Source organism: Leuciscus leuciscus (genome assembly GCF_965113295.1).
Source record: "Leuciscus leuciscus genome assembly, chromosome: 21".
NCBI lineage: Eukaryota > Metazoa > Chordata > Actinopteri > Cypriniformes > Leuciscidae > Leuciscus > Leuciscus leuciscus.
Window position 1 is genome coordinate 8471092 of NC_138745.1, and position 13688 is coordinate 8484779.

The window sequence follows — 13688 nt, forward strand, 5'->3', positions numbered from 1 at the left end:
ACAGCAATGGCATGAGATTGGGGCGGGACTGTCCGCTAGTTTGACCAATGGAAGGTAAGGGGAGCTGTTTAAGAAAAACAGTCTTGATTTTTACAATTTCGTTTGGTTGTGCTATTGGTGCAGAAATTACCAACACCACCTCAAAGCAATTCGTAACTATTTTATGTTTTGGCAAATGTGGCTAATTCATATGTATTCATACAATCTTATTCGTATGTTTTTGTACAATCTGCTTACGCCCCAGTGACGGGTATGATTAGGGGTGGGGTTAGAGGTTCATGCTTCATGCTTCATGCTTCATGCTTCCTTTTTTTTCTAATAATCGTAAGTTTTTGTATGATTTACATCGTACGAATTTGAAATTGCCATCTTGTAACATAGTTCCGTTTTTCCATGAGATCAGGTTGAAAATTACACACTTCACCTTTAAATAAATGAGTCAATGACTGTACATTTTTGGAGGAATTTAATTAAATGAGGGTGTACTGTAAGTATTTGATTTGGGTTCATTATAAATAATTCCATTATTCTTAAGTCTCTCACGTTTTCTAGCAATATCAGTCCATGGCTTCTGTCTAGCTACTGTAGCATGTAGAAATGTCATCCTCTATTGTGGGCTCAACCTCTGCAGTGTGTGGGAGTTTCCTTTGAACATGTCTGTCTGTCTCTGTCTGTCTCTCTCCCTCCCTCCCTCCCTCCCTCCCTCCCTCCCTCCCTCCCTCTCTCTCTCTCTCTCTCTGGGAACCACACATCATGTTCTGGAAAGGCCTCAACAAAACCTGCATGAAGTCTTTTTCTTAGAAAGTAGGTCTGTACAAGATAAATTGAATAATTATTATATATTTAAGATAATTTTGCTGGCAAGACAAAATTAAACGAAACCATGAACACTGCAATAATTAGGGGCCAAACACAGAAGGTGTGTCTTATTATTATTATTATTATACCTCCTCCTTTTTCTTGTTCATCTTCCGCTCTTTAATCTATGGCAGCCCATAGAACTGCTTGCAGGAAAATGATGAAATTTGGCACACAGAAAGAGGATACTCTGAACATTAACCACAGATAATTTGGTGTCTTTAACTCATTCCCTCTAAATTTTTCGTAATGAAAATGTTCCTGCCATTTTGAAATTTATAAAATAAAGAAAACTACTTTTTCAAACTCATCCTAGATGGTTTGTCCATTTTTTCACCAAAATTGGCTCAGATCATCTTCAGACCTTGCTGGCAGGCTGGAACGGAATTTATTTTCATTTTGGGCATCAGCCATTTTCGTAATATCATTTTGTCGTAAAATGCTGTATTTTATGATCGCATTAGCATATTGTTACAAATCTCGGTATGTGTAATCAGCACTGTATATTCAGACTATTCTGGCAAAAACCATTTCTGATAGACCAAAAAGACCAGTTTTCGAATAACACATCAACGAAATTCATGGCATGATGCCAAGCTGATTCTGAGGCTGTAACACTTCAAAACTTTGGCATATTGATACTAATCTTTGTGTGTCATTTTGCCCTCACACTGACCACATGACATCAATTTAGTAAGAGCACCACCTATTGGTCAAAAGTCATAAGCAATTAAATAATTTTACAAGTGATTCTACTTTATGATTTTCATATATGTTTTGCCAAAAAATAATACAAAAATGTCTTTAATTACTTATTGTTGCAGTTGTTCTAATGCTCACAGCCATGCTTGCATAACTTATCATGCCTTTTTTGAGCTTGGCCTCATTAATTGCTGCTTGCAGCTTTATATTTAATTTGTTTTTTATTAGGCAATTAAAAGTGTATCATTACATTAGTTTGATAATGCCTCCTTGTGCACCTTAAGAGCAAGTGTTCGACTTCATCTTAAAAAAAAAAAAATAATATTTCAGTGGTAAAAATTGTGTTTTTGCTACTGAAATTTCCATTAAGTTTAATTCATTTCTGTGAATTAGTTTAGACTGTGTGTTTTAATGATTAACTTTATAAATAAATAAATCCTTTTTCATCACCACACATTTTTATGAATTCAAATAAAAAAGAATACTTTATATATTTTATTCAACATTTATTTTAATTCATGTAATGATTTTTTTATTTTTTTATTAGTTAATTATAATAACCCTTTCATGCTGACTTTAATGTTAATTTATAATACATGAACAAATGTCCATTTATATAATGTGAAATGTAATAATATATTCGGATTAATAAATGCTGTAAAAGTATTGTCGAATTTCATTAAAAATCTTAAATATTTTAAGATTTTTAAAGCTATATTGACCTACTAGAGACATAACCTTTTCTGACAACAGAAATTCTTCACCGCTTGAGGTCAGGGGAGTGAGGTTTACACACACAGTTCTTACTAGCTCGCCTCTGTTACACTCGCCCCCTTAAACCTCCCTTCCATCCGGGTCATGGCACCAAATGCATACAGTCCTACTCAACCCACTCCGAGCAATATTTTAACCACCGTCTGCGGCATGGTAGGCAGGCGCAATAACAAGGACGCTAAAGATTGAAGTCTCTACGGTCAGTTGCTAGTGCGCCTCTTGAGGCCAGGGGAGTGAGGTTTACAAGCACAGCTCTTATTAGCTTGCCTCCGTTACAGTGACTCTGTGGTTGACAGACAGCTCAGATCATCAGATTGAGGAAATGTCCCATCCCGCAGCCCAGCGCCAAATGGAAATGGGTTTTACAAGGGCTGATCATCAGCCAGCATTAGCAGAAACCCAGCACAAGCCTTACAGAAACACACAGGCAAACACACACAATGAGGCCAGTTACTCATTATTACAGTCAGTAAGAAGGGTCAATATACAGATCTCTAATGCTAATTTGCCATAGCTATGAATGCAAATTACCGTGCGTGTATTTTATATGTATTTTAACTAGTACTGTTTGCTAAGTCAGCACTATTTATTTTGAGAGTCTGCAATTTCACCGGAAGATCAAGTAATGACATTTTGATTAAAGGAACACGCCGACTTTTTGGGACTTTAGCTTATTCACCGTATCCCCCAGAGTTAGATAAGTCCATACATACCCTTTTCATCTCCGAGCGTACCGTAATTCTGTCTGACGCACCCACCGCTAGCCTAGCTTAGCACAAAGACTGGAGGTAAACAGCTCCAGCTAGCATTCTGCTCCCAATAAGTGACAAAATAACGCCAACATTTTCCTATTTACATGTTGTGATTTGTATAGTCACAGCGTGTACAAATAACAAGGTCACATGAGACACAGCCATCTTCTAACCGTATACATACTGGGAACTATATTCTCAGATGGCGAAGCACTGCTACTTGTGCGGAGTGATTTACTCAAACTCTGAGCGAACTCTCTGCTCCTCACCACGGGGCTTCTCAGGTGCTGCGAGCAAATCACTCCGCCCAAGTAGCAGAGCTTCACCTTCTGAGAAAAAAAAAGAAAAGAAAAAAAAGAGTGTCGTATGAGACCAAAATTCCAATGCTCTTTTGATTTGGGCCAGTATGCAACTGCCTAGAATCCCCTGCATTATGCACTAGCAAGAACTCACACTGTCTTCAAGAAAATGTAAGTCTTTAATTATTAATGAGAGTCCACACAAGTTAAGCAAGAACTTAATGCAAAATGTATTGAGATTATATGAAAGTAGCAAATGCTGATGATGATCTTTGAGAACATGGCAAAAAAAAAAAAAAAAAAAAAAAGATAGAAAGATAGATAGATAAAGATATTCTTTGAAACATGTTTAGATGTCCTTGGATTCATGTATATCAGGATACAGGACAAGAACAAGCCATGATCTGTATCTAGCTCCTACATTATCCATATGACAAGCAAAACATGTGGCAAAATTATTGGAGATTATGCAGTTATCCAGTCAGGAATGTTCAATTTGCAGCCGGATGAGCACATACAATGATTGTTTTACACACACGCACGCTGTTGTTTGTCTTTATAATGCGACTTGCCCGCAGGGAGGCGAGTGAGTGCAGTGTTTTAAGCCATAGAGAAAAGCTTTCAATTGACACCGCACACACGCACACACAATCGCAGCATGCTCAGATAACAGCACATGCATGAAGAGAGCTGAGTGTGTGATGTATCTGTCCTCGTTTCTGACGCTCTTCAGTGTAGAGTGCAGATAGAGCAGGACTGCAGAATGAAACGGCGTCCTGTGTCACGCTTCATGATGATAAAGCGTTAGCACCTGCAAAACTCATCAAGCATGGAGAATGAAAATAAAGGTGTAGGTGTTCAAAGCCCTCTATGCAAACATAATCAGACCATCTTCTTTAAATGTATTTTAAATGTATATATATTTAAAATATTTTTTTTTAAAATATTTTTCATCAAATAAATGCAGCCTTGGTGAGGATTCTTTTTTTTCTTTTCTTTTTTTTAGACAAATTTCCATTTTTTGGCTTATAGTATATTTAAAATGTTGACTTAAAAAACATCAAATTCAGAGTGAAACAGTAAATTCAATAAGAGGATCAAATGTAGGGCAGGAATGCTTTTACCAATGGCAATTGATTGGATCATGAAAAACCGCTTGCAACCATTTTTGAGGTTAAAGGTCAAATTTTCCCTCAGGAGTAGTTGAGGTATCCCAGTGGTTATATATTTCCTTCAAATATATTATTATTTGGAGAATTTTTTTTTTATATCCAGTGCACTTATAAATCTGGCACAATAAGGAATAATGTTAAGAGAAGATTCAACAATTTTTCCGGTTTAACCAGTGACTGGTTTGGGGCAACTATGGCAAGAGTGTATATTAGTCAGTGTTCCTCTCAGACAATTTGTGAGGTGTGTGGGTCACTTCATGCAGCTGTCGAGAAGCATTGCAATAAGACGTTGTAAAGGCTTTGAGGAAATCGTCTTGCAGGCCAAACGTGGGAGAGCAGCCAACAAAGTTAGTTCACGCTGACAACTGCAGAACAACAAATCAAATAAACAACTGACAACTGTAAAAGCACTATGCCACAGAATAGTGACAGATCGATCTATTGGCCAGAACAGAACGAAGATCTGATGATATTTGTCCATTTCGAGATTATTTGACTTAGGGTCAATGACATATTGCCATGATAAAGAAAAATCTTTTTTAAAACATATTTCAAGTGTTAAGAAATGTACTTTTTGTATTCATGTTGATTTCATATGGTTAAGAAAAGTTTATATGTAACGATCTTACACCTTCAATACATGTTGAGTGTACACATCTTAATTATTATTTTCAAAAACTTTTCAAATACATTGTTTTTATTAATATCATTAATAATTAATTGATAAATATAATTGCATTTTTTGGGAGTTGCACCACATGACATTTTACAACCTGAACTAGACTTGCTTTGTCATAAAAAGGTCAAATTATATTTTAAAAGGCATAATGACCTTGACACACAGTCATGAGGTTCTGAAGGGGTTTATGATATAATTCCCGATTTTTTTCTGCATGTTGGTTGCACCACATGACTGATGTAGCAGACAAACGTTTTTCAAATATGAATAAGTAGTAAAGCAGTTCTGTATAAATATTATATTTTCATTTAAATGTGACCAGCGAATTTTTTTGTCAAAGTTAGCACCAAGTTAGACAACTTTGTTGATTAAAATCCTGCATTAAATATCATGATTGTATTTAACAAAAATGAACACTCGCCAAGCAACAAATGCGAGGAAAAAACAGCATTGGCGAATATATGAAACAGTGTCAATCGCCAGTGACATTTTTATGAATTCTAAGAATAAACTGTTGTGAGAACATGAACGTAAACAAACGTTCAGTTGACCAGCGCTGCATCCTCACAAGAGTTTAAGCCATGACAATTTAAATATTCAAGTGCAAAACGCAATAGGGAACACAATTTGCTACTCACGAGCTGTTTGGAAAGTTTTGTGTGGGCAGAAAGCTGCATATCAGACAATGTGCGAATACTGAATTAAATGTGCTCTCTTTCACATCTTCTTGCACTTGAACGGACAAATTCACAGAACAAATATGCCAAAAATGCCCGTCTCGGCGGGTATACAAGTAAATATAGTCGGATATGGCTTAAGTGAATGTAAACAGTAGAGAAAGATGTGTACTAGTATCAGTGTATTGAATCCCTGCATTCGGTCTTAAAGTGACAGCAGCCTAATATTCCTGCTGCTGTCTGTAGTCGCGTTTCCATTACCCTTCAAATTGCGCAAATTGAAATTGCGAATTGGAAATACGCCCAATGGAGACACGTCAATTTCGCAAAAACTCCCATTTATCGCAAAAAAGTTTTTACGCTCGCATGAGGTGGTTTTTCAGGCAATTCGAAAAAGGAATATTTCGCAAAACTGCAATGGAAACAGTTTTTGCGCATTTACAGTTACCTGACTTAGAAGGCGCTGTGTGTTTGGACAGAATACGAGACAGTGTTCTTTATTAAATTCATAAAAGACAAAAGAATTACAGAAATACTGGATTCTAAACCTCATAGAGGTGCCACAATCAAGACCTCGAAGCAGAAATGAGTGAGAAACACCCAGAAACACCTCATATGTGCCGCTCACAGTAAGGGTCTTTCCTTGCCATTAATGCTGGGATAACACGCCTACGTTTCCTTCCATTAATAATAATAATGTCTAGTGCGGTGATATATATAAACCTACCAACGTCCATTGCCATGACGTCCATTACCATGACTTATCGCAAGAGGAAAAAATGAAGTTTTAGCCGCATAACATCGGTTAATGGAAACGCTGTCATTTCGCAATAGTTTTTTATCGATGTTTAGAAAAAATATTTAGAAATCCATATTTAATGGAAACGCGCCTAGTGTCATTACTGTGTAACTATTCACTGCTCTTGACTGAATAACTTTTGTAACTTTAATAGGGATTCATTTATGTTTAATTTATACAGTGAAGACTATCTGTTATTTTACATTTGATTAGTTTATTACATATGATTAGTTTATAGTTTATTAGTTTACTACTGTTACTAGTCTTTAATAATGTTTTAAATTGATATTAATTATAAAAATGATTAGGCTAGTAGTTTTAGCTGTGGTATCGAAACTGGAATAGAGAATTGTGAATTTTCACTGGTATCTAAAATGTTGGTGTCATAACTACGTGTTTTTGCAAAAACAGTTTCATGGCCGGTAAAAAATATTTATGGCTGGTAAATATTCTTAAGTCACCGGCCAATGGCAGGTGTCAAAAGTCAGTCCACAACATGCCACACTAGTTCCACTTCCAGAACCTGATGCACAATCCAATTCTCAAAATCAGCCCCTGCACTGAATGAACTCAACAGTAGAGTTCAGATTTATATCAATCTAAATTACAAGCTTGCATATCTAATTGGATCCCACTGCCTTCCTGTTACACTGTCCGATGAAACCGGAGCCCTTTCAAGCAATGCACCACTACACTCCAACCTTCCTCCGTAAAACACCACTCCATCAGTGATCAGCTAAACCCCTCTTTGACTCATTCACTAACCCCAAACAAGGTCAAACCTAACAGCTTCCACCTTTTTATGTTGTTTCAAAGTGGAACTTACTGTTTCTCCATCTTTTTTGTCCTCCATTGTCATTTTCACCTTGCAGTCTTGAACGATCCCGGTAATCAATGACCTAGAGTTTGGAATCGGTCACTCCGGAGGTGCATTAAAGCTGAAAACACATGTCCTTGTCAACTTTGAGACACTACGATACTATGTGAAAAGCAATTCGGAACGTCCCAGCCGAAATCCAGTAGCATTACTCTACCCCACACACCACACAAATCCACTTTATCATCAATACGGATGCAGGACATTAGCACCGTTAGCCTACTCCCATTCCCAGCTGTCACCCTCTGCTCCAACCAGCTTCACATACTTGCTCGGATGGGACGGCACTTACCATATTTGTAGGCACTAGTGGTCTCTCTCCTGGCTGAGTGTAATCATGATCTGGTGGACCGAAATAGCAGCGGGCCCCTCCGTGCGGCAGGCCTCCCCGACTGGAATCTGTCCTGCTCGAGTCTTATTGTCATCCTGCTTATCAGCTCTTTTGACGCACCCCCTCCCGTCCCCTCGGCTGCACAAATACCCCGGCACAGGCAGCCAGATTCAGTACAACTCAACCCGCCGCTACTGTTAGGAGCCAGTCAGCCATGCTGGAGTACAGCAGCCCAGCTTAAGGGGGATTTGGGGGCATTTCCCCAGGTATTATGAGCGGTTGCGGTGTTGCCCTGATCCGGGGCTCTGCCAATCAGCACCTCTGTGTCTCTGGACTAGACTGGACTAGTTTGCCCCCTGTCTTTTATCTCTCTCTCTCTCTCTCTCTTGCTCGTGTTTCTCTGGGAGGTTGCAGCAGTCTCTGCCCGCATCAGCAACATTACACCACCAGCACCAGCCAACCCCAGCCCCCCTCGCCACACACACACACATTCCTACAACAGTGCCCTTCCAATGGCCCATTCCATTAATTAAATCAATGCCACTGACAGTATATCACAGTGGATTTTGAAATATCCTAATCTATTCCCAGTTCAAGTGGAAAATAATTTAAAGCTGGAGGAACTAGATATTATAATATACTGTAAAAAAGATACATAACTTTGAAGACAATGTAACTTAAATGTGTCATTTGTGCACTAGTAATGCACCTGTGTGTTTAGAAAATGCAACTTTATGGTAAAACATTGTTGCTGAGTCACTTACCCAGAGAGGATCCAGAGAGGATATACAGTGGACATACTTTTGGACATTTAAAATGTCTGAATTTCAACGCATTAGATATCAAACAAAGTGACATCTGCAAACAAATGATGCTATAGCTTTTTTACAACTAACTTCACTTTTCTGAGACATTTTTCAATCATTCTTAATGATTGTGGTCACTTAACCAAGTGGTCTTAAGGTCATATATTATGAATGTATTTAGTTCGTTCCCCTCAAGTTCACACAGGTGTCCCAGCAGAATATTAACAAAGAACATGTCCCACAAGTTTGACAACCAAGATTTGTCTTTATTTTTTAACTATATATATATATATATTGTTTCAAAGTTTGAAACCTAGGCTTACTAACTTAATTTTGTGTTTTTATGTTTCTTTAAAGCAAATGCATATTTTTTTATATTTTGTTACATAATGCAAATACATTTATACATTTTAACTGTGTAAATTTTGTGTTTTTCACCAAAACATTAAGCTGTTTTAATTGATGATATAATATTAAGAAATGTTTCTTGAGCAGCAAATTATGAAAATTCAGCTTTGTCATCAGGAATAAATTACATTTTAAAATATATTAAAATAGAAAACAGTTATTTTGTAATATTAATAATACATTTATATTTATTACTGTAATAAGTAACTTCTTTCAAAAATATTTAAAAATCTTATCGACCACAAAGTTTTGAACGGTAGTGTATGTGTCAGCCCACATTTCCCCTTTGTAATTGAATAATAATAATAATAATAATGATTTGAAGATAAATGAAATATAATTTGCAATATCACTTCATTACAGCCCAAGTAAAAATTATATTTAACCATTTTACTGGAAAAATCATTCATTCAATTCATTTCAAATAATGTTTTTTGAACATTCTAAAAATTAAAGTAACAGTAAAGGGAAGAGGAGTTAGCGAAGGGTCATTAGTAATTTTTTTTTTATAAATTTTTTTTTAAACATGTTTCCCAAACACTTCCCGTCTGCCATTGGTAAAACAACTAGTCCCGCCCCAAACTCACACTATTGGCTGAGTCAGTGTTCCTGTGTCAGGTTGACTGGATTCTCCAACAACCAAAACAACGTTTTGATAAAGCAACAGTGTTGACACTTGGTGTATATACAAGTAAGAGAAAGTATTTGAACAACACACAACTCACCTTTAAATAATCCGAAAAGGCATTTGTGATAAAGAGAGATTTGCTATTATTGGTCAATAGCCCACAAACCAGAGACCAGTATCAAATCATCAAATCGATTATAATCCACTGAATGTCATAGACAGATGCTCATATCTTTTGTTTACTGAACACAGACCTCAAAAACATGCGATTATAGTGGGACGCAAGTTGAGGATCTATACGTCTCAGTAATGCAGTGTTGCCATGGCAACCCAACCTCACTGCAGAGGGGACACGAGCCCTGAAATAGAGTTTACCTTCACACAAACACGCAGTACGAGAAGACGTGATCTGACACACCAGCTAACTTATCTATATATTTGTGTGCATCAACATAACATTAATCTGCTAATATTAATTTCTTACTCTCTGCCCCTTTAAAGAAGCATTTCCTTCCAAGACCTCTCCATTTACACTTCTTCCATTTAGACAATCAGTTATTGTACAGGACATCGTGTGTATCACAGTCCCTTTGCGTCATTACTTGAGGCGGGATTCACCCACCAACTCAAGGTGCCTCGAGTTTGCTGAAAATCACATCACGTCTTGCATATCTTTTTTCAAAATAATTGCCATCTGCAAACAAATAATTATTTTCTCAGAACCAAGGTCACTTTTATTCAAAATAACACTGGTATATTTTTGTTTTTTCAAACACACACACACACACACACACACACACACACACACACACACACACACACACACACACACACACACACACACACACACACACACACACACACACCTGTGGGCCAGTCCAGCTGCGTCTGTTGCTCTGTGCTCCTGTGTGAACTTCTAGATGTGTACAACACATGATTCTGATGTGGTCTCACACACAGTGTACATCTGGATTAAAGCTCTGACAGATCTCCAGAGAACCACACAACCGTACAAACACACACACCCAGAAGACCACTGTTTACCACACTGCCAAGAGTCCGAGGATGAGTCTGAACATTAAACAGTTCATAACTATACAGGAAATTCTATATAAATATCTTTCAGGAAATAGTTCTAGAAATAATTTTTTGTTTGTGTTTTATTATTATTATTTTTTTAAAAGGTATCAATTCTATATTAAAAAGTTTAAGTTGTGTATATTTCATGATATCATTTTATAGAGACGACACTCAAAGTGTCATTTGTTCTGTTTGTCTTAAACTTTTGTCATTCATCCTATTTTCCGTCCCATGTGCCTTTTTGTAGTCAGTTTGTAGTTTTTCCCCTTGATTGTCTTCCCCAGGTGTGTTTTGTTAACTCGTTACCTTGTTAAGCTTGCTACCCCTTGTGTATCTTGTTGCTTTGTCAGTTGTTGTTTGTAATGGTTCCAGTTCTGCTTGTGTTTCTGTTTCTTGTGTTTCAGTTTTTGTTTGTAATGGTTCCAGTTCTGCTTGTATTTCTGTTTCTTGTGTTTCTGTCTTTGTTTGCTACTTTATTAAAAACCCTGCACTTAGATTCTGCTCCCGCTTATTACACAAAGAGCATAACTTCTAGCCAATACAATACTTATTGTAAATTCTTATCATGACTTTTTAAGATTTAATATTAATTTCCATCAATTTTGAAGGCCTAGAAATCATCTTACTAATAATTTCCTATCCCTTCACAACAGTATACATATTTGGTGTTAAACCAACTTTTTGTAGAGAGAGAGAGGGAGGAGGAGGATATCTGCTCCTGTATTCAAAGTCAGAACATATAAAAAAAAATATTATAAAATATTTAGCAGCACAGCTGTTTTCAACATTGATGGTAATAATGTTCCTTGAGCACCAAATCAGCTTATTAGAATGATTTCCGAAGACTAAAGTAACGGCTGCTGAAAATTCATGCTTCAAAATTACATTTTGAAATATGTTCAATTAGAAAACTTCTTTTAAATTGTACATAATCCACGATATTATTTGTTAAAGGGATAGTTCACTTTGAAATTAATTTTTGGTATGTTTTAGCTTACCTCAAGGACATCCAAGATGTAGGTGTCTTTTTTTCCGCAGTAGTTTCAATTTTTATATTTTTAGGTCAAACCGTTCTTGTCTGTCAGTCATATAATGCAGGTCTATGGTCACGGTCGTTTCATGTCTTAGGCCATCAATGTGTACTTACGATGGGGAATTGTTTAATTTGGACGACGGGGAATTGTTTTAATTTGGACTCTGTGCATGTGTTTTGAGACCGTGACCATAGACCTGCATTATGACTGACAGACAAGAACGGTTTGACCTAAAAATATAAAAATTGAAACTACTGCGGAAAAAAAGACACCTACATCTTGGATGCCCTTGAGGTAAGCTAAAACATACCAAAAATTAATTTCAAAGTGAACTATCCCTTTAACTGTATTTTTCATCAAATAAAAGCAACTTTCTTATAAAAAAAAAAAAACGTACGGACACCAAACTTTTGAATCTACAGTATTTTACTTGCTACTAAATGCTTCAAACAAAACACTCACTTTTACTGTTCTCAAAAGATGTGATGTCACTAACCTGATAATTATCAGCAAAGCCATTCATCCTCAGACTCAGAAGTGTTCATGTCATCAACCAAGTCCCTTACAAACACTGTTTTGTGTTTCAGGGAACTGATAAAAAGCTTTGCACCCAGAGTTGCGTCCCAGTCCAGCAATATCAGACCTCGTAGAACAAACTGCATGACATCAGAGACTTTGTGACGTGTGTCCTGATCCGTGAGCAGATCACAAGATCATCGTCACCTTACTGTTGTACAGTGCCACTCTTAGCTCATTTGAAGCCCATTAGGACTGATTATCATTACTAAAACATTCCTGTCCTGACTGGCTTTCAGCACAGTATAAGCGAACAACGCCATTTGAGGCAGAAAAGCTCATTAACTCCAGCTCAAGAGACGGCAGGCGTCCCAGCAGATCCGGCCTGGACTAATGAACAACAGTCAGCTCACATTAGCCAGTGGTCTGAACAATATAGAAGTATTACATTATTCACAATGAGTGCATGAACTGCATATGGCTCTGAACATTTCATGATGCCTTCTTTCACACACCTTCGGTCAGCTTTATCAATGTTAGCCAGTCTTCAGTTGTCTATGCGAGTAAATGCTTTAAATGCAAACAATACCATTCTTGGAATGCTTGATTCTGATTGGTCAACTGTGGCATAATTGTGGTTGACGCTAAAATGTGAGCAACTGATTTCCTGCATTGAAAATACAGTAAATATACAGTAAAAACAGCAATATTGTGAAATGTAATTTAATTATTAAAATGTAATAGTTTAATATCCGAACACATTTTAAACTGTAATTTATTTCTGTGATGGCAAAGCTGAATTTTCATCAGCCATTACTCCAGTCTTCAGAAATCATTCTAATATGCTGATTAGCTGTTCAAATCGTATATTTTTTGTGGAAACCTTGATCGGTTTTCAATATCGGTTTTCTATTTGAATATATTTTAAAATGCTAAGTTATTTAAAATAAAGTTATTGCTTTGATAGTAAAGCTGAAATTTCATTTCACATGATCCTTCAGAAATCATTATAATAAGCAGACTTGGTTCTGAATTATAAGAGCATAAGAGTATAAGGCATTTCTTTCAATAACAATGTATAGATAAAATGAAACAAAAATGGTACTTTACTAAATTGTTTTTTTTTTTTACTCCTCTCACCATGGGCACTATCTGCGCCAGGACTGCCAATGACACCCCCCTCAACAATAGATACTAGACGCATGATGTTCCTGAAATCAATCCAAACTCTCTTGGGAACCCATGATGAAGCTTCAGAAGCTTCCTATTTTCACTAATATAATCAAATGCACTTCA

The 13688-nt window shown here is 36.7% G+C and overlaps 1 protein-coding gene across 33 annotated transcripts in view; it reads right to left on the minus strand.

Annotated features, from left to right (window-relative positions):
• ank3b (ankyrin 3b) overlaps positions 1-13688 on the minus strand; it is a gene marked incomplete at its 3' end in the record, with an annotated part of 169839 nt that overhangs the window by 79596 nt on the left and 76555 nt on the right. The window contains exon 1 of one of the 33 annotated variants that reach the window (XM_082151439.1): positions 7882-8377. The exons of 31 other annotated variants lie outside the window; for them this stretch is intronic. In XM_082151439.1, coding sequence (XP_082007565.1) covers positions 7882-7884 — 3 coding nt within the window. In that variant the 5' untranslated portion in view covers positions 7885-8377. Of the gene's footprint in view, positions 1-7538; positions 7833-7881; positions 8378-13688 lie in introns of those variants that run through there. One more of the 33 variants, XM_082151435.1, reaches the window with a different exon arrangement.